We start from the raw sequence: 27,670 nt of genomic DNA, 5'->3' as shown, positions 1-27,670 counted from the left end.
ACATCATATAGTATACAAAAAATTCTGTATTTAAGTTCACTTAATAACTAGTACTTTTCAAATTAATTTCAATTAATAAGTGCTCTAGGAAAATTCTTATAACTTTAATATTATAAATTCAATAAAATTCAGGCAAGTATAAACAAAATCTTAAATTCATTCTCAGAGACTGAAAATTTCAGATCAAGGAAAGAGAAAAACCTATTGTAATTTGGCTAATCACCAAGTATTATGGTCATTCTTTATCACATTTTGAAAAGAATAGAGGCTCAAGATTAGATTATTAGGATGATGACAAGTTTGTAGTCCATAAAAGTTGAGTGATGGCAATGGGGAACCAAAATATTATTAGAGAAGAATAAAACCCAAGCTGAGTTGGGGGAAAGGTGATGGAAAGGCTGACACATGGAAGAAACTAATTTTAAACCAAGAGAATTAGAACAAATGAGTGGAAGTTAGAGCTGGGCATAAAGAGCCACAATTATCCCTACAAATGAAATATATTGCCTTGCAAAACCGCTACCCTATCCTTCTTTGAGCCATGGGTGGACATAAGATGTTGCTTGTGTTGCCTGGGACACTGTTAAAGTGACATGTACATAGGAAGAAATATTAACTCAAACTTTTATTTATTTGAAAGGCAGTGTGACAGAGAGAGGGAGACCTTGCACACTGGTTCACTTCCCAAATGCCCCAATAGACAGGGCTGGACCAGGATGAAGCCAGGAGCCAGGGACCAGGAACTCTATCCAGATCTCTCAAGTGGGTGGCAAGAAATCAAATATGCTGTCTCCCAGTTAACTTAGCAGGTATCTAGATCAGAAGCAGAGAGGCTAGAACTCAAACTGCCACTCTGATATGGGATGAAGGCATCCTAAGTGGCGGCTTAACCTACTGCAGTACAAAGCATTCCCTATTTTGAAGTGTTGTAAGTGCTTTATGTTTTTTAATGTTCACAATCTTATAGACTGTCTCTTTATCTTGCTTAGAGAGCTGAATAAATTTAGTATGATTAAGTGATTGCCTAAGATCCCAACAGCACTAATAATTTTCAAACCTAGGACTTTCATCCTTCTTAGTCTAAATTTTGTGTTTGTGATACATCATTACTGAGATTATTGAACTAGAAAATCACATTGTGCTCAACAGTAAACATTTGAACTATCACAGACAAGAAGCAATTGATAATTTTTTTATCATATTGATATTTTCACTGAAGCATTGATACTGTGGCTCAATCATCCTTTTTTTTTTTTTTTTCAAGGAGTTATTCTGTACTTATCGCAAGGCTGTCCTGTGGCACCTTATAAACCATTACCATTTTATTCAGAGATGGATTTCAGGTGAGGGACATATGAAGTTACTTTAATTCCTATGTTCCTCAGTGGAGTTGCTTTCTTGTTTGGAGACACAGCATTCAATGACAAGCAAGAGTACCACAACACAAGGTGCACAAGATGCATTTGGTATAGTTGACCTAAAACCACTCAGCCTCCTTGATATAGGGATATTAACAAGAAGTGATTTAAGATGCATTATTTGTGTAACTCTTTTGAATAGTAGTTTTCTTCTTCTGATTGAAAGGTAACTGGATGCTTAAGAGTGAGGTTTTGCCACAGTCTATCCATCGCCCCCAATATTGATGGCTTCCACAAGCTTAAAGATAGATGCTTGTGTTGGTTAGGACCTTGCTGCATATTGAAAGCGTAAAACCCATCTTCAAGGTGCTAAATCAAATGTTCCAGCCATTGGAGAAATTTGCCTTGAAATGAATATGAAGTCACTCACAAGAGTGGAGACATGTGAGACCAACAGAGTAGACATAAACTATCGCTCAATAAATATTTGAAGACTGAACTTGTAAAAATAGAGGTTGATTTTCAAAATATTTATATAGCTAGGAGGTATCCAGTTATATAGGGAAGGATACTTTTTATGTACATTATAATGGTAAAATGATGTTTTCTTACTATTCACCCAATGATTTATCTTCAGTACTATTTCTATAAACAACTTTTGTTTGTATTCAATGTATGTTTCAGTGGTTCTCAAACTTTTGGGAAATTCTGAAGTCCTATGAAAATTCAATGAATCTTATGAAACAATATTCCCAAGAGAATGCTTATCCATGATTTACTTGCCAAGTTATTATATATGTGTTTCTCATACACAAAATAAGTAACATATTCTAACCTGATGCCTAATTATTGTACCCTGGGAATCTATGCTTCCCATAGTTCATGATTCCAAGAATTCTCAGTCCATTTCATAAAATTTTATACAGTCTTGAAATGCCATACATTTTAAGGTATGCTAAATAACAGCCTTTAATTTAAAGAAATCTAGATACTTTGCTCTGCTCTGCCTAAAAATCATGGCTTAATATTAAGAAAGAAACAACACATATATCTAAAGCAACACAGGTACATAAAAGATTAAGTATTGACATTCAAGCCTTTAACTGCTGAGGAATAAAAAGACCAAACTATGAGTTTCTATCAGAAATTATTTTCAAAGGCTAGTGTTTTAAAGAAGTTACCAACGTTTGTTCTGAAACTTACTGATTTGATTTTTAAAATGCTGTTTTTTTTGTAAAAAGCAAACATTATATGGTTATATAGAAAGAGATATGCTGCTATATACATTTTTTTTCAAATAACACAAGTTAAGCAAACACTTTGAAATATTTTCTCAAAGCACTTATTATTATGATAAATAATATTACTAGAAGTGAATTTTATTTAAACTGTACTAAAGTACAACCTTATTTCTTAATATTCTTAATATTTTATAAAGTTGATAGAGTCAAAGAAATTTGGTAAATCATGGCAAGTGAAAGTATTGAACATTAATCATCAAAGACTTTTCTAACAACTTCCATTGCTTTTTATAGAGAAAGTGAGATTCATGAAATCAGCATCTCCCATGTTGCTTTTAATTAGTTCTATGAATTTATGGTTTCAATTCTATCAAGGTGAACAGGTGTACACAAAGGTCCCTTTAATGGCTTTCTTACATTAATAATTAAATCCAAAAACATAAAAAAGAATCAACATTTTCCCTGCTTGTCCAAGAATGGGTCTTCCTTTCAAGAGTAGCTTCCCTTATTGTGCTACTTTATTGCAAAATGGTGCCGCATAGAGTTGGTAAATCAAAAAATTCACACTTGTATTAAGAAATAGTTTATTAACAAAACAGTAAATTCCACTTGCTTAGCATTTCCAATAATGGATAAATTGGCCTTGCAACAGAAAAACAAAACAAAACAAAACAAACCCCTTAGATACCCAGTCACACAAAGCACTAGAAGGGTAGGGTCATGTGGCCTTTCTTTGATGTCTTAGGGATTGACCACACATATTTCAGTATTTTTTTTAAAAAGGCAATACAATACATGGATTAAAAAAAGAAGCATACTCAATCATAAAAGTTACAGTCTAGAGATGTAATCAAATTTATGCCAGGTAAGTGTGAAATTAATTTCAAGCTATGCATGGAACCCTGATATGTTTGGTGTGAAGATACTTCCAATTTTATTCAAGTCTTTTTCTCTCCCTAACTCATGTTCCTCTCTTTTCTTTCTGCATTCAGGAAAAAAATTACTAGAATTTGTACAGACCAATTAAAAAATTTAATGGCAATATTAGATTATAGAATTGTATGAAATTTTAAATAGTGATATCAGTTGCAAATAACATGTTCCATAGATATACTGCTTAAAATGTTATTACTCAACTTATTTTGTATCCTACTTTAGAATCTTACCAGATGAAAGTAGTTCTAGATCAATAGGCCAAATGGAAAAGCAACCAAATTTTCAAAAACCTCAAGCTGTAAATTACTAGTTTTTTTTTTTTAATCCACTTTTTATTTACTGGCTTTCCCTGAGTAAGATTAAATGAGAGGGGGAAAGAAAAGACTTGTGAATTCTTTAACCTGGCAAGTTAAAAAAGGTAAAAACTTGAAACAGAAGTAATGAATATTGAATTCTTGTTTCACACCTTCTGCTTTCTGGGTCACAAAAAAAGCCTTTAAGTCTCTTCATATACAACAATTTCTTGGCAACCATAGATAGTGGTGATTTGCTATAACTCATATATATTTCTAAGGTGCTGTATGTCTAAAATCCAGGCCACTTCTTGGCATTTTTTTCATCAACTAAAGTATCACAAAAGATGTTTTGCATTTTTGCCTTTGTTGATTAAAGCTAATTTTAAAGGTATTCTTCTTTTTTATGAATCTAATTTCATTTTTTAGGAGATGTTCAAGTAATGTGACCAATGTTTACTAGAGCATTACTTTGCAATTTCATAATGCATTTCTTTTGAATTACCTTCTCATATTGTTAATTTATTGCTATGAACATCATTGAAACGATATGCAAAAACAAGTGTATAATCTATACTTTCTACTACTAAATGTATGTTAAATGAAAGCTATCTTTAATGATATATATGTAAGACCATAAAAGTTAAAAGTCAATAATGAACAGAGAATGAATTTTTAAAATGTGTAGTAATACAGAATCAAAAATTATTGAAAATACTTTTTTAGTTGAGAAAAGTGTTTACTTTCCAAAAATGTTTATCATGCACATCAGGTTCAGAGAATATGTCTATATATATATTACTTTATTGGAAACAAAATTTTCAATTGCAACAGCCAGAGTTAAGGTATGGATTAATCAATTTTGCTTCTGTAACCTGCCCACATAATTGTTCATTTTCATGCACCAGTATACCAGTGATATTCTATGTGGTAAGAAAAGGTTCCATTTCATTAGGGACTAAAATTTTCTCAGGGCTTCCTGGGAGCAAGATTTCAGTGAAGCAAATCACCCCATTTGTCATCAATACCTTGGCACAACTATCTTCCTTCCTGTTTTTCAATTTGTCAGTAAATATTCACTGTTATATGCACATTTGGGTCTCCATCATGTATGATGGATTCCTTTGGATTTGTTTGTGTAGTGTGTGTGTGTGTGTGTGTGTGTGACTGTGAATGGTGAATGCATGTGGACATATGAATATTTGGGGAGAAAAGATTATAAGATACATATGTATATATTTTACCTTCTAATTCACACCTTTCATACAAATACTAAAACTTAATTGCAACAGAATGAAGGCTGTACATGTAAGAAAAAAAAGTAGCTGAGTCTTTTTTTTATATACATTCATACATATCTTCCTTAGAATAAACACTACACTGTATTTTTTAAAAAAAAAACTAATTGTGGCAATTTAAAATGGTGGCAAAAAAAAAAAAAACAACTAAAATAATTGTTGCTCTGATGTCATAAAACTCCCTATACTTAGCAACACTTATAACATTGAATTTACCAAAAATGGCCAAAGAGCAGAGATATATTTTGCATTTTCTATACAACAGGCTATAAAACGTCACTTACCACAGTCCAGAAAGCACACAGAGATGGATTTTATATAAACATATGTAATAACATAGTAAGCGTGCATGAAAATTTCCCAATGATTGCATCTATGCCCTCTTGTTTTTGTTTTGAAATTTTAGTGTGAAAATGTGCCTTATGTTTCACATTTTTGAAAATAAGGCCTCCATACTTTTTTTTTTTCCTCTCAACAACCAGAAAGGGGCTTTTTGAATGTGTTCCTACACAAGTCTTCAAAAAAGCCAGCACTTCATTTCCAACAAGTTCCCACCACTGCTCCAGGTGCACCAGGCGGCAAACTCGGAGGTTTGCAGGTTGAGTCACTCGAAAAGACAGTCTTCTCTGGCAATTGGACTAACTGACTTCTCGGGAAAGCACTAGCACTTTGGCTAAATCCAGGATCATAGGTAGCTTCTTTTTCGTGTTATGTTTTGTGTTGTTTTTGTGTTGTGCCTTGATGTTGTAATACTCCTTTGCTTTATGAATGCGTGCGGTCATCATTGTTTTTTAGAAATGTTCCAGCAACATAAAGACAGGCAGAGTAAATGAAAACACTGTGGATGTTAGGGAATTTATTGGCCCCTGTTTTTTTCTTTTTTTTGAGAAACAAGAGCGTGAGATACTTGTTTGTTTTAAAAACAGTCTTTCCTTCCTGATTGCATTCCCTGTCTTCTTTTGTATGTGCTTCGTAAAAAGGAAAGTAAATAAGTTTATATTATGTCTCAGATAAAATGAAGACTATTTCTATACAAGTGTCCTTCTAAGATCTCGGGATCAGACGTAATACTCTTTATCCTTGTTTTTCTTGTTTTTGTTGGCGCTTTTCGCACTGCTGGGTTGTTTCTCCTTTACAACAGCCCCATTAGACTGTGCTGAGTTACTGATGTAATTTCGACTCTCATCCACGTGGTATGAACCTTCATCCCGGTTTCTGTACTTGTACATGGCATAGAGGAGTATGAGGATGCATAGGGCTGCAGCAGCTACTATCCCAACAACCATGCCCGTGGTGCTGCTGGACTCCCGAATCACTTCTGCTGAGCCTGGGTACGGCTCTCTCCCACCTGCTCGGGTTGGGTTAGCTGTAGGAAACAGAACAAGAATAAACAGCAAGTGATTATTTACTTTACTGAATGCTGAAAGCCAGAGAGCTACATTAACATTAAAATCTGTGTAAGTGCCTAATGGATCAGTACCCACCGCTTCAGGGAAAGTATATTGTTGCTGAATAGGGCAATCCCTATGGCTCATCATCACTAAAAACCAGAGACTGTGAATCAAAGCACCCCAAAAGAGATATGTTGCCATCTTTTCTTCCTCACAAATCAATTTTGTTAATAGGGTCTTATAAGCACAGCACCAAATAAGCTTCAATTAGCTTTCAAGTTTCATGTTAGTGTGTTATGTGAAAAAATATCAAGCCAACATGTCTATTCTGTAATATCAGAGAGGACCTTTTTAAATATCTGATTGATGTTGCTACAGGACACTTAGGGCTACTTTTAGAATGAATCAGGTCAATTGAATTTAGGATTACATTAGAAATAATATTGCTTTGTATAGTAATGATTATAGTATTGAACAAGATAATTAAGAATTTTGAATAATGGCTTTTTTTTTTTTTTTTTGACAGGCAGAGTGGACAGTGAGAGAGAGAGACAGAGAGAAAGGTCTTCCTTGTGCCGTTGGTTCACCCTCCAATGGCCGCTGCGGCCGGCGCACTGTGGCGGGCGCATCGCGCTGATCTGAAGCCAGGAGCCAGATGCTTCTCCTGGTCTCCTATGCAGGTGCAGGGCCCAAGCACTTGGGCCATCCTCCACTGCACTCCCTGGCCACAGCAGAGAGCTGGCCTAGAAGAAGGGCAACCGGGACAGAATCCGGCACCCCAACTGGGACTAGAACCCAGTGTGCTGGTGCCGCAGCCAGCGGATTAGCCTAGTGAGCCCCCGCACCAGCCTGAATAATGGCTTTTTAAGCATAATTCTAGTCACATCTTCACACAGTAAAAAAAGAACAGGTTTCCTTTTCTGTCGGAGATTTATTTGTGTACATAATTATGTATGCATTTTATTTATTCATTGGCAGTGGTTGAGTGAGGTCCAAAGCTAAACTTAGGAACAGGAAGTAAACAAACATCATTTCTCAGTTTTAAGTACCTTCCAGATTGGTTTTGAGACAAAACTTGGTACCTATATATGTTAATGAAAGACTGGCTGGCTTAGTTGTATTCAACTACAATACCCTCATTCAATCTTTTCAGTGTAAACAAGGCTCTCCCTTGGGTAATGGTTTACAAGGTGCCTGGTTTCTCCTGGAAGGCCTTGTTTGGCACTGAAGTCAACTATGGATAATAAAAAAAAGGCCTGGAGTTTGGGTGGCAGATAGGGGGAGGTGGAGGATCAGCACTTTTCTTCTACATACTAATTTTTTATTTTAATTTTTTAATTAGTTTAACATATTCAATGTGATCTGTAGATATAATTCTAAGAACATGATATTCTCTTCCTCTGTCCCTCACCTATCTCCCTTCCACTCTCCTTTCTCCCTTTCCTTTATGTTTTGAGATAACATATATTAAATTTACATTATAGTAAAAAGGCTTAATACTTCAGTGAATAAGAAGTTTAATAAGTAAAAAGCATAAAGACCCTGATTTAATGGGAATATAGACAACAGCTACAAACAATAATTGAGTGGAAAAATCACCATGTCACCCATATCCACTAATACAGTAACCGCAGATAATTAAAACTATAGTAGTATAACATTCCTAATCAGCCGGCGCCGCGGCTCACTAGGCTAATCCTCTGCCTTGCGGCGCCAGCACACCAGGTTCTAGTCCCGGTCGGGGCGCCGGATTCTGTCCCGGCCGCGGCGGCCATTGGAGGGTGAACCAACGGCAAAGGAAGACCTTTCTCTCTGTCTCTCTCTCTCACTGTCCACTCTGCCTGTCAAAAAAAAAAGACACATTCCTAACCATTGGTTTAACAAAGGTATAAAACAAAATTTTGTAAAACTATATTTGCAGCTATTCTGGTACACCCAGACATTTCTTTTTGCCATTATTTTCTGTTTGCTTTTAAATTTTAGTTCTCACATATAAGGGGGAATATGTACTATCTTTCTGGATCCAGCATATTTCACTCAATGTGGCGTCCTCCAGTTGCAACGATTTTTTTGCAAATGGTAAATTTTATTGTTTTTATAGCTAAATACTCTTCCATTGTGTATATCTACCATATTTTCTTTATCCACTCATCTGATGATGGACACCTTGGTTGATTCCAAATTCAGCTATTGTGAACAGTGCTGTCATATGCTTGGTGGTACAGGTATCCTTTTGATACATTGTTTCAACTTCTGGGTATATACCCAGCAATGGTATTGCTGGATCATACGGCAAGTCTATTTCTCGTGTTTTTAAGAAATCTCCACACTGTTTTCTACAGTGGCTGCACTAATTTACATTCCCACCAATGGTGTATACGTGTTTCCCATTGTCCACATCTTAGCCATTATTTGTTACTCTCTGTGTTTTGGATTTTAGTCATTCTAATGGGGGTGAGGTATTATCTCATTGTGTTTCTGATTTGTATTTCCCTAATGGCTAGTGTACATAATATTTTTAATATAAAAATATGAACTATATAGAGGAAAGATCCTATCCTGCTTTAGGTCTAGGTCATTTTTCTCTATGGTTTATATATCCTACCTTTCCTCTTCCTTATCCTTTAGAAAATAGTTTTCTGATGTAATGGATTAAAAATCCTATAACTTATAAAATAGTCTTTGTAAATCATGCAGAATACATGTAAATATCAAGACAATAAATACTGGATATATATGTGCATAAAAATAAGTGTGCTTTATGTTTATATATATATACACACAGCTCATACATAGTAACTGAACAGATCAAGAGGACAGATTATGCTGTTATTTCACTACTATCTAGCATCATTTAGTAATTACATTTTCAGACACCATCGCAATTTCTTCTGCCTAAATGTAAGCTTTCCTGCTATCATTTTCCTCTCATTCCCAAAATAAAGCATTACAGATACAGTTACTTACAAATCATAGCTCTCAGTCTCAAAGCAGCAATATGCTGCATTCTGGACTTGCAAAGTGTAGTAGGTGAAACCAATGCTCAATGTGTCATGGCTTGTTTTACAAAAGCCTCTGTAATGTTGCTGAATAAAAAACCTTGGAGTTACTTCTGGAGCCAGGGTAGAATGAGACAAAGACTATAATCCACAGTATTTGATTACAGGAAATTAATTTCCTCTCAAGAGGAACAGAACCTACTGCAGTAACTGTGCCACTGCCTGACAAACTAAAGGCGGCACTTTCTCTTTTAAATACAGTCATCTTTGGCAAAGTGTGCCAATTAGCTCAGCTGCTAACTTTCACTAAATGACAGCTTTGTACTCTTTCCTTTTGCAGATCATTCGCTTATCATGGTGTCTAAAGGGCTAAAAAAAGGAAGCTTATTTAAATGTTACCTAAGTCATTTTTTTTCTCTACCTGTTGGAATGCTTTCATTTCAAACACATTTTCATAATTATATCACTTGTCTGTCAGAATGGAATCGGGAGAATGGAGATAAAATCAATCATTTGACTCATGATAATGAAATATGAGAATTTTAATGGAAGACAGGGTTTAAATTTTCTTTATTAAGAATATCCACTTTTTTAATATCCAATTAGGAACTGGTATCATAAGTGGACTATCTTATCCAAGATTTCTGACTTACTTGGTCTACTCAAATATTACTGAAATGTTGGGAAAAAACACTGTGCATGTATCACACCAACCACAAAAGGATGTTGAAAGCATAATTTGATTGTAAAGGCCAAAATAAAGCCTGAAATACTTTAATTTTGCCATATAGGCCTTTGCTAAAGCACTGTTCCAAAAGGAAAATACTTTTTTATGGCAACACCAGCAAAAATGGTGCTTAAGTCTCACTGGTTCTGAAAATATCTCCATGAAATACATATGTAAAGATTCTGTGTATTGTGTTTTAAAAATACTATGAAAAAACCCCAAAGTAAAATCTAAGCCAAATGTATGAACATTTTATTCTTCCCCCCAGATTCACAATAGAAATGGAATCACTATCACAACAGGCAATATTGTGGTCTCTTTGGAATATGCAGTTAGTTTCATATTGAACTGATTTTTTTTCATGCTTCTAATCTAAAGGATAAGTGATACTTTCCTTTTATCCTTTTTTCTTTAAAGAAAAGATTAATTAATTTATTTGAAAGGGACAGTTATACACACACACACACACACACACACACGGAGAGAGAGAGAAAGAGAGAGAGAGAGAGACCGACCAACTGTTTGTTAACAGCTAGAAGTGCCAGGCTGAAGCTGGGATCCTGAAACTCCAACCAAGTCTCCCACTTGAGTGATAGGAACTCAGTCAAGTAGCTGAGCCATCATCTGCTGCTTGCCTGGTGTATCAGCAGGAAGCTGAATGGGAAGTCAAGCAGCTGGACTCCATGTGGCCCTCCAATGTGGGATGTGAGTATCCCAAGCAGCAGTTTAATCCATTGCTCCCATTGCACAACACCTGCACCTTAACTTTTGTTCTAAGATCAGAGCTATTTATGTATGAATGGAACATCTCTCTCAGGTCTGCTATACAAGGTTAGGGAAATTTAAATAAAATTATGAATTGTAAATATGGTTTCACTTATTGTCACTGATGTTTTATTTTGCTGATTACAGAAAAACCCATTAAAATTTATTACTAATTTAAATATAAAGTTAAATGTGTTATTATTTGTTCAGAAATTTGCATGAAACAGAAATATAGTAATGTCTTAGCCATATAAAACAAGGTTTTTAAAAAAGGGAATGTAAACAGAAGAATCCATAAGTAATTTTATGTTTCGTGGATTTGAAAATTTTGAATGCTCTTTAACTCAATAATCAACTGAAATAACCAATTTAAAATGGAATTCAGGGCTGTCATTGTGGCATAGTGGGTTAATCTGCAGCCTGTGATGCCCGCATCTCATGTAGGCACAGGTTTGAGTCCTGGCTTCTCCACATCCGACCCAGCATCCTACTAATGTGCATGAGAAAGCAGTGGAAGACAGCCCAAGTGCTTGGGACCCTGCACCCTGGTGGGAGACCTGATTGAAGCTTCTGGCTCCTGGCTTCAGCCTGGCCCAGCCCCCCCTGTGGTGTGACCTTTTGGGGAGTGAACAAACAGATCCAAGGCCTCTCTCCTTCTCTCCCTCCCTCTCTCTATAACTTTGCTTTTCAAATAAATAAATTTTTTAAAAATGGAATTCATACTTTATCCTTTTTTAAGATTTTTTTATTTGAAAGGCAGAATGATAGAGAGGGAGAAATGGAGGAGGTGGAGGGGAGAGAGACAGCTATCTTCAATCTGCTGGTGCACTCCCCAAATGCCTGCAACGGCCAGGTTTGGGTTAGGCCATAGCCAGGATCCAGGAACTCCATTCTGTCCTCCCACATGTGTGTCAAGGGCCCAATACTTGGGCCATCCTCAGATGCCTTCCCAGGCACACTAGCAGGAAGCTGGACTAGAGGTGGTACAGTCAGAACTTGAACTGGCATTCCAATATGGGATACCAGCAAGGCCAGCAGTGGCTTAAGCTGCTGTGCCACAACACTGGCCCCAAGACATTTTTAATAATTAAATCAATCTACCAATATAATGTCCTCAGCAAACATAAAAGCTGAATAAATGAACTAAGGTTTACTCGCATTCCTTCTCTCTTTCATTGTCCCTGCATGTGATGAAAGCAAAGACAGAGAGTAAAGAAAGAGGAGCTAAAAGTATGGAATATGCAAAAATTAGCTTTAGATATTGAAGAGTCAAATGTTTTGATTCTGATTTTTGTTTAAAACTAAGCTAATGCAACCAATTCATTATGTTGGGCCACGGGATATAAGGAGTCTGGGCCAAGGAAAAACTTCAGGAGTACAGATGGTGGTCACTAAACAAGCCAAGGTCTTCGTTATTATTCTGTGTGATTAGAAATACACAAATATTCAGATTTGGTGGCAGCCCACACATTTTACTTTGAATCAAGGTCACCAGCAAAGAAAAACCAACCAGACTAGATGAAACCTTCAAGTGTTTAAGCCCACTTGTAGCCTTTTTCAATGACTCATAAATGAAAAAAGAAATCATGAATTACACATAATTTATGAGAACACTATGACAATATGTTATTGTGCTAATCAGTGTAATTATTTATGTAATTCTATCTCCATAGTCAGAAGAATTATGGAAGGATTCCTGCCATCACATACCCCTCAGAGCCAAATGAAATTAAGTGTAAACTGCTAAGTCTACTCCAGGTGGAGAAAGCACACGTGCACACTTGAATGGCAATATATGAAGGCAATTGATTTTTGTGGCTTTTTTAGTGTAAATGAATCAGAACCTATTGATTTTGATACCATGGACAGGTACTGTTACAATAGCCATGACTTTTTTCATATTCACATTCATTTCTTTCATATTCACTTCTCATATTAAACCAAACGGCTATTCCTGGGGCTATGTTACATTAAAGAGCAAATGAAACTGTAACTGTAACTCTAACTCCCCCCCCCCCCAATATCTAGCTAGACTTGATGTTTTCCAGGAACTTTCAATATGGTTAGCTGTGGTTCAGTAGATATATCTAGAACCTGGTACTCAAGCTTTATGAATTGTCTTTTCCAGTGTCTAATATTATGATTAATTAGGTAGGCAGGAATTTCAACTGTTGGAACAGTTATTAATATTTACATATTATACTCCAAATCAACTTTTTCATTTATCAGGTGTTAATTCTTTTTAGAAAATGCCCAGTCATGTAAATGACATATTCCAGTGCCTTGTCACATAAGAGGAAGGAATGCATTTGTTGCTCTGTATAAAGACATTGAAAAAGTTAAATTTGGGGGCCCACATGGTGGTGCAGCGGGTTAATGCCCTGGCCTGAAGTGTTCCTATCCCATATGGGCGTTGGTTCTACTGCCGGCTGCTCCACTTCCGATCCAGCTCTCTGCTATGGCCTGGGAAAGCAGAAAAAGATGGCCCAAGTCCTTGGGCCCCCGCACCTGCGTGGGAGCCCCAGAGGAGGCTCCTGGCTTCTGGCTTCGGATCAGCTCAGCTCCGGCTGTTGCGGCCAACTGGGGAGTGAACCAGCAGATGGAAGACCTCTCTCTCTCTCTCTCTCTCTCTCTCTCTGCCTCCCCTCTCTCTGTGTAACTCTGACTTTTGAATAAATAAATAAAATCTTTTAAAAAAAGAAAAAAATTAAATATTTAAAATCTTAGCTTATCCTTAAGTTTACTGAGATAATTATCTCAAAACTTGACAGGAATGGAAGTGATCCTGATTGTATATTCTCCCTTTGATAGGCCTGGGTACCATGTCTGTGAAAGAACATTGATTCCCAACAGAAATTAAATGAGAGTCAGCTAAGAATCGCCATGGGACAAACATGGTTCAGAGACATTGGGATATGGTACAAAGCAGAGAGAGAATTTCATGGTAGGTCTCACCTCATAGCAGCTCTTCTGATCTCCTCCATCCTTTTCTATTCTTCCCATTCTTCCCTCTCATCTCCTCGGGGCTCCCTCTCCCAGCTCCTGACTTATCCTTGAAGGTGACCCCCCAAATCCAGGTAAATGAGGATGGTCAGAACAACAGGGGTAAGGACTCTGCCTCTTGGGGTTCATGCACTACTCAGCCAGGTGACAGGATGTACTGTCAAATTCCTAACTTCAAGGCCCACTGTACAATAATTCCTCCTGGCAAAAATAGCTAAGGTTATTCTTTCACCAGAACAGTCTATAGGTTTTATGCTGACATTATTATTTTAAAATTTAATTTTCAAACTTTGTTTCTAGGTAAAACTATATGCTTTATCAAAATATAATATTTCTGGGGCCAGTGCTGTGATGTAGTGGGCTAAGCCTCTGACTGTGGTGCCAGAATCCCATATGGGTGCTGGTTCTAGTCCTGGCTGCTCCTCTTCCAATCCAGCTCTCTGCTATGGCCTAGGAAGTCAGTAGAAGATGGCCCAAGTGCTTGGGCCCCTGCATCCATGTGGGAGACCTGGACGACGTTCCTGGTTCCTGGCTCCTTGCTTCTGATCAGCTCGGCTGTTGCAGCCATCTGGGTCTTGAACCAGTGGATTGAGGACATTTCTCTCTGTCTCTCCCTCTCTCTGTAACTCTACCCCTCAAATAAATAAATAAAATCTTTTTAAAAATGTAAAGAAAAACCATAATACTTCTTCACTAATGTAAAAAATCTTTGTTATGAAGATGGCAATAGGATGTACATAATTAAAAATTGTTTTATCGGTGTTCATTGTTTGTCCCTAGTCATCCATCATTATATGTTAACAGGAAAAATAAAACTCACAGTCACTTTAGCAAGATGATTCAAGTAAAGCTGTAAAATAAGCATTTAAAAGGTAAATTCTGGGATATTAATAAAATTTTCCATTAAGATTTCACTTTGCATTGGAAAGCTTTTCATACCTTTGATTATTCTTTCTGAGATTGAAAACAGTAATAAAATATGGATATTAAAAAATGAAACTATTCTTTGAAATATTTTTTATTTTGTAAATTTTTTGATAAAATATAGTAGGTGTACATTTTGAGGGGGTATAATGCAGTATTTCAACAGATGTCTACAGCGCACACTGATCTAATCAGTCATTGGCATTTCCATTTCCTTATCTTCTGTTGTTTTCCTTCTGGTCTTTATACAGTCCTGTACATTATTGTGAGCCACAGTCATTCCACTGTGCTGTGGAACAGAGCTTGTTATTTCTTTCTGTGTTTTGATGTCCATTTTCCAAATCTCATTCCACTTCCCCCATCCTTCCCAACCTCTAGTAATGACAGTTCTGAGTTCAGTTTGACTAAGAGAACTGCCCTTGATTTATCTTTTCACAATTCTGCATGTGAGAGGATGCTCAAAGTCTTAATTCCTGAGACACTGAATAAAGGGTTCGTGGATGGTGTAACCTTATATTTCCATTGATGAGTTTCCCAAGGCAGTAACGTGCCATCAGATGTTCCCTTTATCAAATTTCACTTTTATGTAACTATTTTGTGTACTTGAACGAGCTCTTCTCCCACTGTAATCTTATTTATGCTGTTTCCAAAGTTAGGTTTCAGGATAAGGTTGTAGTTTCCAGGAATTTTTCCAGACTGGTTCTAGTTCTTCACTATATGCTGTTAATGCATAATTATATCACCAACTGGTCTTATTTCTTCAATATAGACTGTTAATACATAGTTATGCCACCAATCATGAGTCTGTCACATCAAGGATGAAGCAAGTGTCAGTATATACTGATTACAATGAAAATAATTTGCTTTTGAATTTCGAGAAAAAGAATTGTTAGGAATTACCCATATTAAGAAATAGCTAATCATATTGACTATGAGCTTGTCTAAACAAGATAAGAATCGGAGAACTCAGAGGGCTTCCATAGCCTTGGAAACTCATGACTGGAGCATAGGGAGATTACTGATGCCATAGACAGGAGTGTCAATTGGTAAAGTCAACAACAGGAGTCACTGTGCACTTACTCCTCATGTAGGATCCCTATCCTTAATGTGCTGTACATTGAGATTTAATGCTATAACGAGTACTCAAACAATATATTTCACTTTGTGTTTCTATGGGGGTGCAAACTGTTGAAATCCTTACTTAATGCATACTAAACTGATCCTCTGTAAAAAAAAAAAAAAAAAAAAAAGGAAATTATCAATTCCCAACTTGACTCTCACTGGGATTAAACATGACAATAGGTCTGCTTTGATTTCATCATCATTTTAAAAAATCATCTATTATTTTTCACTTTATGTTTCTGTGTGGGAGCAAACTGTTGAAATCCATACTTAATGTATACTAAGCTGATCTTCTGTATATTAAGATAATCGAAAATGAATCTTGATGTGAATGGAAGGGGAGAGGGAGTGGGAAAGGGGAGGGTTGTGGGTGGGAGGGACGGTATGGGGGGAAAGCCATTGTAATCCATAAGTCGTACTTTGGAAATTTATATGCATTAAATAAAAGTTTAAAAAAAAAAAAAAAAGAAATAGCTAATCATAAAACATATCAGTGGTAAAAAATGGAATGTGAGTTATAAATTTCAGATCAAGAGGGGTATATAATGAATCATAAAACCCTGTGGTGCTCATGAGGTATCATCTTGCTAGCTAAAATTGTTGGATATCCTGTCTCACATGGACTCCTTTAAAACACAATTGGCAAGATGCATTTATTGCATTTTTTCTAAGAGACTTTAACCAGTCTTTCTGCTTTTTATTATAGACTCAACTTAATTTTTAAATTTCTGTCTCTACATCATCTAGGAAGAACAAATTGTTTAAGATGATCTCAGTAGACAAGAGTTCTTTATGTTGTCTTAATAAATATGGACATTATTAAAATACTGTTATCCTCTTGAAAATAGTTTCAGATTTAAAGTGGAAAATTTGACTTTTCTAGCACCCCGTTTCATGACTATTATGAAAAGGAAATTGAAATTGTAGCCTCCTGAGGTGTTGTGAATTGGGATTAGCACAGTTTTCCCCCCAACTCAAAAAAAAAGTTTTTTTGTGTGTGTGCTTCAATACAGCATAGACCAGAAGAAACAATTACAGTGTAATCACTCAAGGAAGAATGTCTAAATGTCACATTTCTGGGAAAGCAGGTACACATACGACGCACATTAATTTCAACTTACAGGTGGTTTTGTGAGGAGTAATGAGTGTCCTCCCCATTCTGATGCACAGACCTTCAGGTCAGAAAAGAAGCTTCAGAGAGGACACGTCTGACACATCTTAGTTCTTCCCCAGTGACTTGGAGAATCAGAAATAACTTGGAAATCAATAAGCCTCTGCCATGGCTTCTTCATTGCTATTTTTCTTTGCTGCTTTCAAAACCACTAATGCACGTGTTGGAAAGGATGGCCAGGGGCCACTGTTCTGAGATTGAGAGAATCATTATCTTCTCCAGGAATCTAAGATACTGTAATGAAGGGGATGCTAGGCCCACAAAAACTCATCATATGCCTATAAAATAGATGGCCCCAAAGATAACAAGCTACTGCCTAATCTGTCACCACATGGAACAGAAAGGGCAATGGACAACCACATCCTATAAGACCGGTGACACCAAAAACAAGTAGCAAAGGAGCATACACATTCTCTCTCATACTGGGGGAAACCTTAAGATCATGACATGTGCAGAATCCTGTTTTGCAATTATTCTGCACATGATAAACTGTATGTCCACAGCTTAGTGATCTGCAAGCTTCAAAGACTTTTTTTAATATTAGTGGAACATTTTTAAAAAAATTTATTTGAAAGTCAGAGATACACAGAGAGAAGGAGAGGCAGAAAGAGAGGGAGAGAGAGAGAGAGAGAGAGAGAGAGAGAGGTCTTCCATCTGATGGTTCACTCCCCATTTGGCTGCAACGGCCAGAGCTGTGCAGATCCAAAGCCAGGAGCCAGGAACTTCTTCCGGGTCTCCCACGTGGGTGCAGGGGCCCGAAGAGTTGGGCCATCTTCTACTGCTATCCCAGGCCATAGCAGAGAGCTGGACCAGAAGTGGAGCAGCCAGGTCTCGAACTGGCACCCATATGGAATGCTGGCGCTTCAGGCCAGGGCGTGAATCCACTGCGCCACAACGCTGGCCCTGCTTCACAGAATTTTTATGTGGTAACTGTATCATAGCTACCTACTCAAATTTGTCTTCTATTTTTCCTAAAAGAGCAACAGTCATAATATTTTTGATGTATTCAAGTCTAACATATTTGTGTGTATATGTATATATATATAATATATATATAAACATTATTCCTCCATACCTTGGTTCATATGACCCTTATCCTCTTGCCTGTATAAACAGTACTTATGCCTCAAGAGTTAGCTTCAATGCCCCATATTTCATGACATTTTCTCTACTACCCTCCTTCTGTCAACAAATACATAGTGAGCTATTGCTGTGTTCCAGGGACTGTAGTAGGGCCTGTAGGTACAGCAGACAGCATGCCCTCATGGTTCTTGAAATAAAAATAGGGAAAAGATCTACCACTCAGTAAAACATAAAGTAGCAACAGGGACATGTAACACGCAGGAAAACTATTACTCTAACACAGGAGCAGGGTAGAGGTTTCTTAGACTGGAGAGCCAGAGACACCTTTCTGAGTTTGTGATAATATCGGACTTAGAAAACAGGCAGAAAGTGAAATGGAAAGTGGGTAGAAAAGTCTCCTAATACAAAAGAGCAGCATGTGGAATGACTTCAGGGAAGGAGAAAGTTTTCTTTTCAGGAAGCAAACACAAGCCGGAGTGGCTGCAGCATAGTGAATTAGTGGAGAAAGTGAGAAGACATTAGAAGACAGAAATGAAACTTATGACTCAGATTGCAGGCTATGGAATAAAACCATACACGAGATGATCAGCATAGTTGGCCCCATAAATAATAATTTTATGTAGGAAAATTGTCATTAACAAAATAAAAATGCAAATGAAAAATGAAGGGAGAAACATTTATAATAACAAAGACTAAATACCTCTAAAATAAAAAGAACATACATCAACTGATATGAAAAAAGACATCAATTATAAGCGTGAACAAAAGTACACACAAGCAAGTGGAGGAAAGGAGATCTAAAAACAGGTAGAAATCTGATCTCTTTGTTTCTAGGAAATAATCTATTAACATCTATTAAAATTAAAAAATAAATTCACTTGGGTTAAGCCTCTACCTGTGATGCCGGCATTCTATATGGGAATTGGTTTGAGTTCCAGCTGCTCCCTTTCCAACCCAGATCCTTGCTAATATATCTGGGAAAGCAACAGAAGATGGCCCAAGTATGTGTGCCCTTGCACTCAAATGGGAGACCTGGATGATGCTCCTGGCTCCTGGCTTCAGCCTTGCCCAGCCTCGGCTGTTTGCCGCCATTTGGGGAGTAAACCAGTAGACAGAAGATCTCTCACCCTCTCTGTCACTCATTCTCTCTGTAACTTTGCCTCTCAAACAAATTAATAAATGCTTGAATTTTTTCTGAACCATATGAGAATATTACATTATCAATTTTAGGAGGAACTCCATACGATCATGAAATCTTACTTAAATGCTTCTTTTCTATTAACTGTTCCCCTGTTTTCCAAACACTAATGAAAATTAAATATACTAGCTGAAAAGTGTATGCTTTCTAAAAGATAAAAGGAAAATTTTTTTTTAAGTTTATAAATTTTGGGGGGATGAGCTAGAGTGACAGTGGAAGAGACCTTTGATTTGAAAGAAAGTGAAGGTTCTGAGCAAGTAGGAGAAACTCAACAATGCAAATATTTTTCAAAATTTTTACTTCAATACTTTCTTAGTCATCACTTCCACAATGTCTTCAATAAAAGAGGTAAATTTGATACGGTTTTATCTGGCCAGAAATCACTTACCCTCTTCTTAGCAGAATTGGAATCAACGTGCTTCATGTGCAAAAACGACACCCACAGCACTACAAACGCTTGGCAGCTAACTTGCAGCGCTTGTCTCAATTCAGCTGAGTAGCGGCACAAGTTTCTAAGAAACTTTTGAGTACTGCTGCTATTAGAGCGAGAATTCTCATCAGTCAGATCAAATGCTCCATAATTCTTAGGCAGAAGAAAAGCCATAGAGGCCATAATTGAGAAAATCAGTTTAAAAGCTGGGAACCCAGAGACTCTGTATGAGTTTTTCATCAAAATGTATTACATTTCAAAAAAAATGCAAGAGAAGCTATATTTTGAAATGTAGATGAGACTCTTTATTACTGATTTCTCTCCAACTAGGCTTCTTGATAGCAAAATAGCTTCTCTTCCTGGGAGCTCATTTAATCTAACACCCAGATTTTATATATATATATATATATATATATATACACACACACACACACACATACCAGAAATCATTTTTCTTAAAATCTATTCCACTTTCATACATACAGAAATTTGAACAATCTATCTTTACTCAAACTCAGTAGATTCATTCCAATGAATTCTAAAGGTCTGGAGCCAGATACTTTGGAGAACCTGTTGATAGCACCAAAATTATATCTAAAGGAACAAGGAATGTGTGTGTGTGCCTGTGTGTGTGTGTGCGCACATATGAATATTGAGGCATTCCTTCCAATTCTCTCAAATGTTGCTAACTTGTCTCTTTTTATTATGGATTTAAAGGGAAAGCCAAGATTTTAAAGAGCCCCAGCATCACAATACCTTGGAGTTAACTTACTTAAGTGAATTGTATTATCAAAAGTATTTTTCTCAAATATTACATGGATTTATGCTTAGATGTTTTTAACATTATTTAATTTTAACTGATGCACAATATAGTTACTATGATTTCTGACTCAACGCAACATCTAAATTTCTTCTCTAATTTTACTTCATTAACAATTGTTACTTTTAGTAATTGTTAGTACATGACAGACATTGTGCTGTGTTCTTTGCACACATTATTAAACTGTCAAACTTGTTTTCCATTAACAGCGCTGGGGTATAAAGGTCTGAACATTACAGAAAAGTAAATCAAGTCTCACAGAGTTTAGGTACATCCAAATTTCAAACCCAGATCTGTCTATACCTATTACAGTTTGACACATTCAATAGATCTGCATTTAGGACTACAGACTGATTTGTTACTATTTCCTGCTTCATGTAAGAATGTTTAGCACTTTAGGTGGTTGGAGCAGCTGTCCAGTCTACCCCTTCCAGTCACATTCTGCCGTGTATCTGCTCTTTGCAATGGGTCCTGACATTCCCCCAGAATCTTAGAAAAGCAATGCACAATGGCAAAAAGAATATTGGACTAGGCATTAATCTAGTGAATTACACTGCCCCTAACCTCGTGAGTTGGCACTTGGAAATTCATTATTTCCTGCTATAGCTTACTCATCAGAAAATATGATGGTGACACCAAAATAACGACCAACCACGGTCACTTCAAGGATCAGATCAGATAGGGGAAAAAATGTTGAAAGTTCTCAAGAAAGAAAGAGTGCTTTGAGTGAAAAGGTGACAGTCTGAATTTCATCCCTATGTGTTCCCCCACAAAACCAAATTATATCAGCGCCTGTCCCAACAATTAGACAGTTCTGCAATGTAGACTGTACAACACGGCTCAGTCTGCTGTATCAGTGACCACCAAGGACATCAGACCCATGGGAATAGTTGTATTTAAAGACTTCCCTTTTGTGAACGGTGGTTCTGTGAATTCAGGCAGAAAAAATGGCTATTTACCTCAGGGAGTATGTGATGTGGTTTCAGGCCCTTAATTGTGGTGCTACACCTGCAGCTCCTTTCTGGTTGTTTATTATTATTATTTTTATTGTGAATGATTCTAAATTTAATGGATTAGTGCTTTCTGTCTCATATGTTTAGAATGAATGAAATTTTTTCCATAATTTCATCATGCTGATTTATATTTTTATGTGTCAAGGAATCCACTATCTAAGATCCTTCCTCCATAATAGCAGACAGCAAGGTTTATCATCTTGGAAATGGTAACTCTTCTGATTAAATTTTAGAGTTTCTTTCCAAAATTGTTGCTACTTCTTCTCCTTCTTTTTTTCCCTAGTCTGGAGTTCCTCTCTGAAGCAGAGTTCTGCTACAGAGTTGGGTGCTGGGTCCTAGGTGTACCACTCCTCAGACAGGTGTTTATTGAGCACTGATTGAAGCACAAGTCATTCTGTGTAATGGGGCAGTGTGCAGTTTTCCCAGATCTATTCACTTTGGGTGATCACTTTTATATCCCTGTCATGAAGCTGTTGTTGTCTCAATTTACTTTGTGTAAAACGATCATCTTCTCTTTGGTAGAAGTGCAGTGACTATTGGACAGCTTTTTCTCTGAGTCCATTGGAAGGAATATCAAGCCTGGAATTAGGAAGTACAGAAGACCAGACCTCTACCATGGGAGAAGGGCTAGTGTGGATAGGCATGCCTGGTAAGACAGTAGCCTTCCCAGAATACTCTGGAGTGTCTTAGGAGGAAGAGCAAAGGGATTAAAAGTACAATCAAGGCAGTTAATTATTCATTTTCTGGAAAGCTCAGTGGGGCAGAGGGCTAATTTTTTCCCTCCAAAGTAAGAATACTAGATGACGTGTGTCCTTCCCCCACTACAGCAACCTAAATGTATTCAGCAGAAGCGCCAGTCTTCCATTACTGACTTCATAGTGGTTATTGGGAAATAGCTCAGAAAACTTCCTACATGTTTAAGTGCCAATTATTAATATTTCCCCTTCTTGACCTTGCATACAGATTTATTTCCCTTTGTGATATGGTTTATTCCTTGGTTAATTTTCTAGTACTATTCATAAAAGCTAAATTGTATTATCCAAGTGTTTATACAGTAGACTATGCTGAATGCTATATATATATATATATATATATAGTACTATATTATATATAAAGCTTCATTTTTACCAACACAACATCATGAGTATTTAACATCATTCATGTAATTTGTACATGCAAAAATTGAGATGAGAGAGGCTCAGTAATTTGCTTCTGATGATAGAGTGGATGACGGAGTTGAGACTTGAACTCGGATGTGATCTTTCAAGTTTACTCAATTATACAAAAGATTATAGTATGTGCTCATGGATGTAGTAACAGTAGTCCTTCTGTTTCTCCTGATTTTGTTTGTTTAAATGTATGTGTTGGCCACTGGCTCTACTGCCATCTTTAATCCATCATTCTTTAATAAAACACCCTTATCTTTTCTATTTTATTATCAATGCCCGGCTTCTTTTAACACTCTGTAAATGGGAAGGAGCTATTAATGATAAATGAGCTAATCAACATGCCAGTGTTGAAATGAGATTGTAGGCTAAAGCCAAATGTAGCATTCACTGCTCCTGCTCCTTGGAGCACATGGGCCAACAATGAAAGCATGTTTGCTGCCCAAGAAGGAAACATGGCTAGCAGAGTAGAAGTAAGAATATGTTGGCTTACCTCTGATATCATCTGAAGAAATGCAATTAAATAAGATACCAAGAAAACTCTACAAGAAACCCATGTCATTATCAAAAGAGGTATTTGACACAAATTATAAGAGAACATGACTTTATTCTTCCCAGACTTCATGTTTTCATAAGAGACAGACTGAACCTATATTTTTCTAAACCTATACTATATTTCTCCCTTCAAGGTTGGTGAATATTTTACAGGATATAAATACATCTCATTGTCTCTTTCCAAAGCACAACAGGACATGTGTCACATTTTAGAAAGGCTTTTATGGTATTTTAGCACTTTGTATTAAAGACTTGTGATGTGAAACCGATTATAAATGCCTTAAGGCTGGATACATGTAGGCTGCCTTAAAACTTATTCTGAGTCATTACTGAACAGATTTTTCTTTTACTTGTTGTAGGAGGATTCTGTATTAGCAGCCATCTATTTTTAACCGACTTTCAAGTAAATGCATAATCTAACTCACTAAAACTCACATGCTAAGCAGCCAGTCATATATTAGTGAAGACACTTTAATAGTACCTATTCTCTTTAAAAACAAAATTAACTGTGTTCATTTTTCACTGGGATCTAATCTGCATGCCTTGTGAGGGATCTCATACAAGACATAATTATGCATTCAAAGGGGCAAAATCAATACTACTAGCAGTAGGCCCTCCACCTATCCTTGGATTTCTCATAATTATCTGTCAAACCCTTTGTATGTGCCACTCTGCTAAGCACTCAGTATGCATCCTCCTTTTGCAATGTCATAACATATTCTCATAATCTATTTTACAAACTCGGAAACCGGACATCAAAAATATTAAGCAACTTTCTCAATACCAGCAATGGGCTGCATCTTGAAATGGTTGTATCTTATTCCAAAGTCCTGGCCATCACTAATATTCACTTCCTTTTGCATATCAAAATTCTTACAAAATGTTGTAGAAGTTTCCTAAAATATGGCAAGGATCCATCTCATTATATTGTGAACCCAAAGGTCACAGAAGGGTCAAAATAGTTCAGGTTAATTAAAATCTATTGTACTCTGAACAAAACAAAAGCACCTCTTGTTTACTAATTTGTTTATTGCTCATCTCTTGCTATAAATCAATTTTAGTGCATGAAAACTGGTTGCTGGGAAAGTTGACCTCAGATGACCAAGCTACAGATATCTTACTCCCCTCCCTTAAAGCCTGTGCTCTGAACTGCTTTGGAATAACGTAATTCCAATTCTTTTCCTGTCCCTTGGAAATGTAAAGATTTTAAAAATCTCTTGCTAGTTTTATAATTCAGCACTGTTTTGATCAAAGGCCTATAAACTGTAACACGACTTTCAAGGAATAGAGCCACTGTCTCCCACTTTGAGCGGGAAGGGAAGGAGTCTAACGTTGGTGGGCTTCTGCTTCAAGTCACAGAAGTACCTAAGGTCATGAGGCAAGGAGATTATCAAAAGAGAACATTTTTCCTTTTCAGGAATCTAATTTGCAACACAACTGCCCACAAATAATTCCATCCCAGTTCTTAACAATTCACCAGCAAATTTTGTTCAACAGCCAGTTAGCAAAACCGAGGATGAATTCTGATCTCGTTTTCCTATTACAGTAATATCAAAAAAATCTTCCTAGACTGTTTAACTTTATTTCATGTAATTTTTATTGACATCATTGTCCTTGGAAAAGCAGGGGAAAACTAAGAAGGATATCTGATGTTTGTCTTCTGTTTGAACCATACTATTATAATATTTATTTTTATCCCAACATTCTAGAAGATTAAATTGTTACAGATGAAAGAAACTCCTGTGTCAACGTGTTGCACCCTGAAAGCCAACTTGTGCATTAGTGGCCAGACTCCAGCTGCCTGATGCTGCACCCTACTGATTAGAGGGGCCCTCGGCCTGACTCTTCCCACCTGGTACTTAGGAGATGCTCTAGACTTTCCCCTAAGTGGGACACTCATTACAGCTGTTTTTCTGGCTGCAGCTTAAAATCCTCCATTTTAACAGCAATGTGTTGGCTATTAGGGGCTAATTAAACTCACTTTTGAATAATGACATAATAAATAGCCCAAATTTAAAAGTAGAATAAATTATCATCTAAACAGTCTCTAAAATATGATCAAATAAGTTATATATTCTTTGAAATGATTGTGAGTACTTATTTAATGAAAAGGTGCAGCTTGTTCAATATACATATCTTTATTCCTAATGTGGTTAATGCGATCAATTTAATAGAAATCCTTTGGTATTTTCTCAAAGAGCACACAGGAAAAAAACACTCAAAATTGCATGGTAATTGTAACAAATTTACCCTAATGAATAGTAATTCATGTAAAGGACCTTTTGCCATCAAATCTAAATTTCTGCCTAAGGATTATTTAAATGAACATCTTAAAAATGAATCCTATAGTTATGAGGTGCCCAAATTTTAGAGGAACGACTTTCTACATTCCAGGACGCTAAAGACCCACGTTTACTAGAGAGCTCACTAACTACCTCGTATTTCACTAAGGAAATTAATCTTTTGAACCTCATTATTTCTGAAAATATTCCATAGTGTCGTAAAACTATGAAATAGGATGTTTGTAAAGGACTAAGAATAATGATGAGCACAGGATAAATCTTCACTAAATACTAATTATTATTGTTATCTATCAATGTTCATGTAATCTGAACCCTGACCAATATGATTCAGCTGATTGGGAATCAAGAGCCGACCTTTGAGTTGCTGTAAAGATCACCTCATTTCCATTGGTTCTAGCAGTGTTTAAGAGATGTCATAAAAAGCGGGTGATCCTTTTTTCTATTTTTTCTTTTATTTATGTATTTTTTAAGGTGAACAAATTTAATGCATTTCATAATAACAAATTTAGGAGCAGAATGATATTTCCCACTCTACCCATTTCCTTACTTTCTCATTCTTCCTTTTAATTTTTACAATGATATACTTTCTGTTTATTTTATACATATAAGATTCACCCTACACTAAGTCAAGAATTCAACAAATACTAAGGAGAGAAAGAAGGAGGAAGAGGTACATGAGGAGGAGGAGGAGGAGGAAAAAGAAAGAGAAAAAAAGAGAAAAGGGTTGGTGTGCAGGGATGGCTCAATGTACGAAAATCAATAAATTTGATACCTCACATTAAGAAACTGAAGAAAAAAACTATATGATTTCCTCAATAGAGAAGGAGAAAGCATTTGATAAAATACAACATTTTTCATGATAAAAAATGTAAGCAAATTGGGAATAGAGGAAACACTACTCAACACAATCAAGGCAAAATAAGACAAACTTACAACCAGCATCACATTGAATGTTGAAAAGTTGGAAGCATTCCCACTGAGATCCAGAAAACGATAAGGAATCCCACTTTCACCATTGCTATTCAATATAGTCCTGGAAATTTTAGCCAGGGCCATTAGGCAAGAAAAAGAAATCAAAGGGATATAAATTGTAAAGGAAGAAGTTAAACTAGCCCTGATCACAGATTACATGATTCTATATATAAGAAAATCAAAAGGCTCCACCAAGAGACAATTTGAACTCATAAAAGAGTTTGATAAATTTGCAGGATATAAAATTGACACACAAAAATCAACAGCCTTTGTATATATAGACATAGTCAGATATATACAGAGAAAGAACTTGGAAGATTAATCCCATTCACAATAGCTATACAAATTTAAATACCTTTGAATACATTTAACCAAGGTGGTGAAAATATGATGAACATTATAAAACATTAAAGACAAAAGTAGAAACAGACACACAACAATGCAAAAATCTTCAATATTCATGGATTGGAAGACTTAATAACATCAAATGTCCATACTACCAAATGCAATTGACTGATTCAATGCAATCCCAATCAAAATACCAATGACATGCTTCTCAGATCTAGAAAAAAATACCAAAGTTCACAGAGAAACACAAGAGATCCTGAATGGCTAAAGTAATCTTACACACACAAAAAAAGCTGGAGGCATCACAATATCAAATTTCAAGATATTCTACAGGGCAGTTATAATCAAAACAGCCTGGTACTTGCACAAAAATAGACATGTAGACCAATGGAACAGAATAGAAATTCTGGAAATCAATCCATATATCTTTAGCTAACTAATCTTTGGCAAATTAGCTAAAATCAATTGCTGGAGAAAGGACAAGTCTCTTTTTTAACAAAAAGTTCTGGGAAAATTGGATCTCCATGTGCAGAAGTATCAAACAAGACCCCTAC

The 27,670-nt window shown here is 36.4% G+C and overlaps 1 protein-coding gene across 50 annotated transcripts in view; it reads right to left on the bottom strand.

Annotated features, from left to right (window-relative positions):
* Positions 1 to 3,166: 3,166 nt before the first annotated feature.
* NRXN1 (neurexin 1) overlaps positions 3,167 to 27,670 on the bottom strand; it is a 1,231,187-nt gene continuing 1,206,683 nt past the window's right edge. For all 50 annotated transcript variants that reach the window (XM_070069132.1, XM_070069131.1, XM_070069134.1 and 47 more), the window contains one exon: positions 3,167 to 6,492. In XM_070069132.1, coding sequence (XP_069925233.1) covers positions 6,185 to 6,492 — 308 coding nt within the window. In that variant the 3' untranslated portion in view covers positions 3,167 to 6,184. The remainder of the gene's footprint in view (positions 6,493 to 27,670) is intronic.

This window comes from Oryctolagus cuniculus, chromosome 2 (assembly GCF_964237555.1).
Source record: "Oryctolagus cuniculus chromosome 2, mOryCun1.1, whole genome shotgun sequence".
In the NCBI taxonomy this organism is placed as follows: Eukaryota; Metazoa; Chordata; class Mammalia; order Lagomorpha; family Leporidae; genus Oryctolagus; species Oryctolagus cuniculus.
Note: the sequence above shows the minus strand (reverse complement) of the source record. Positions and strands in the feature narration are given on the sequence as shown.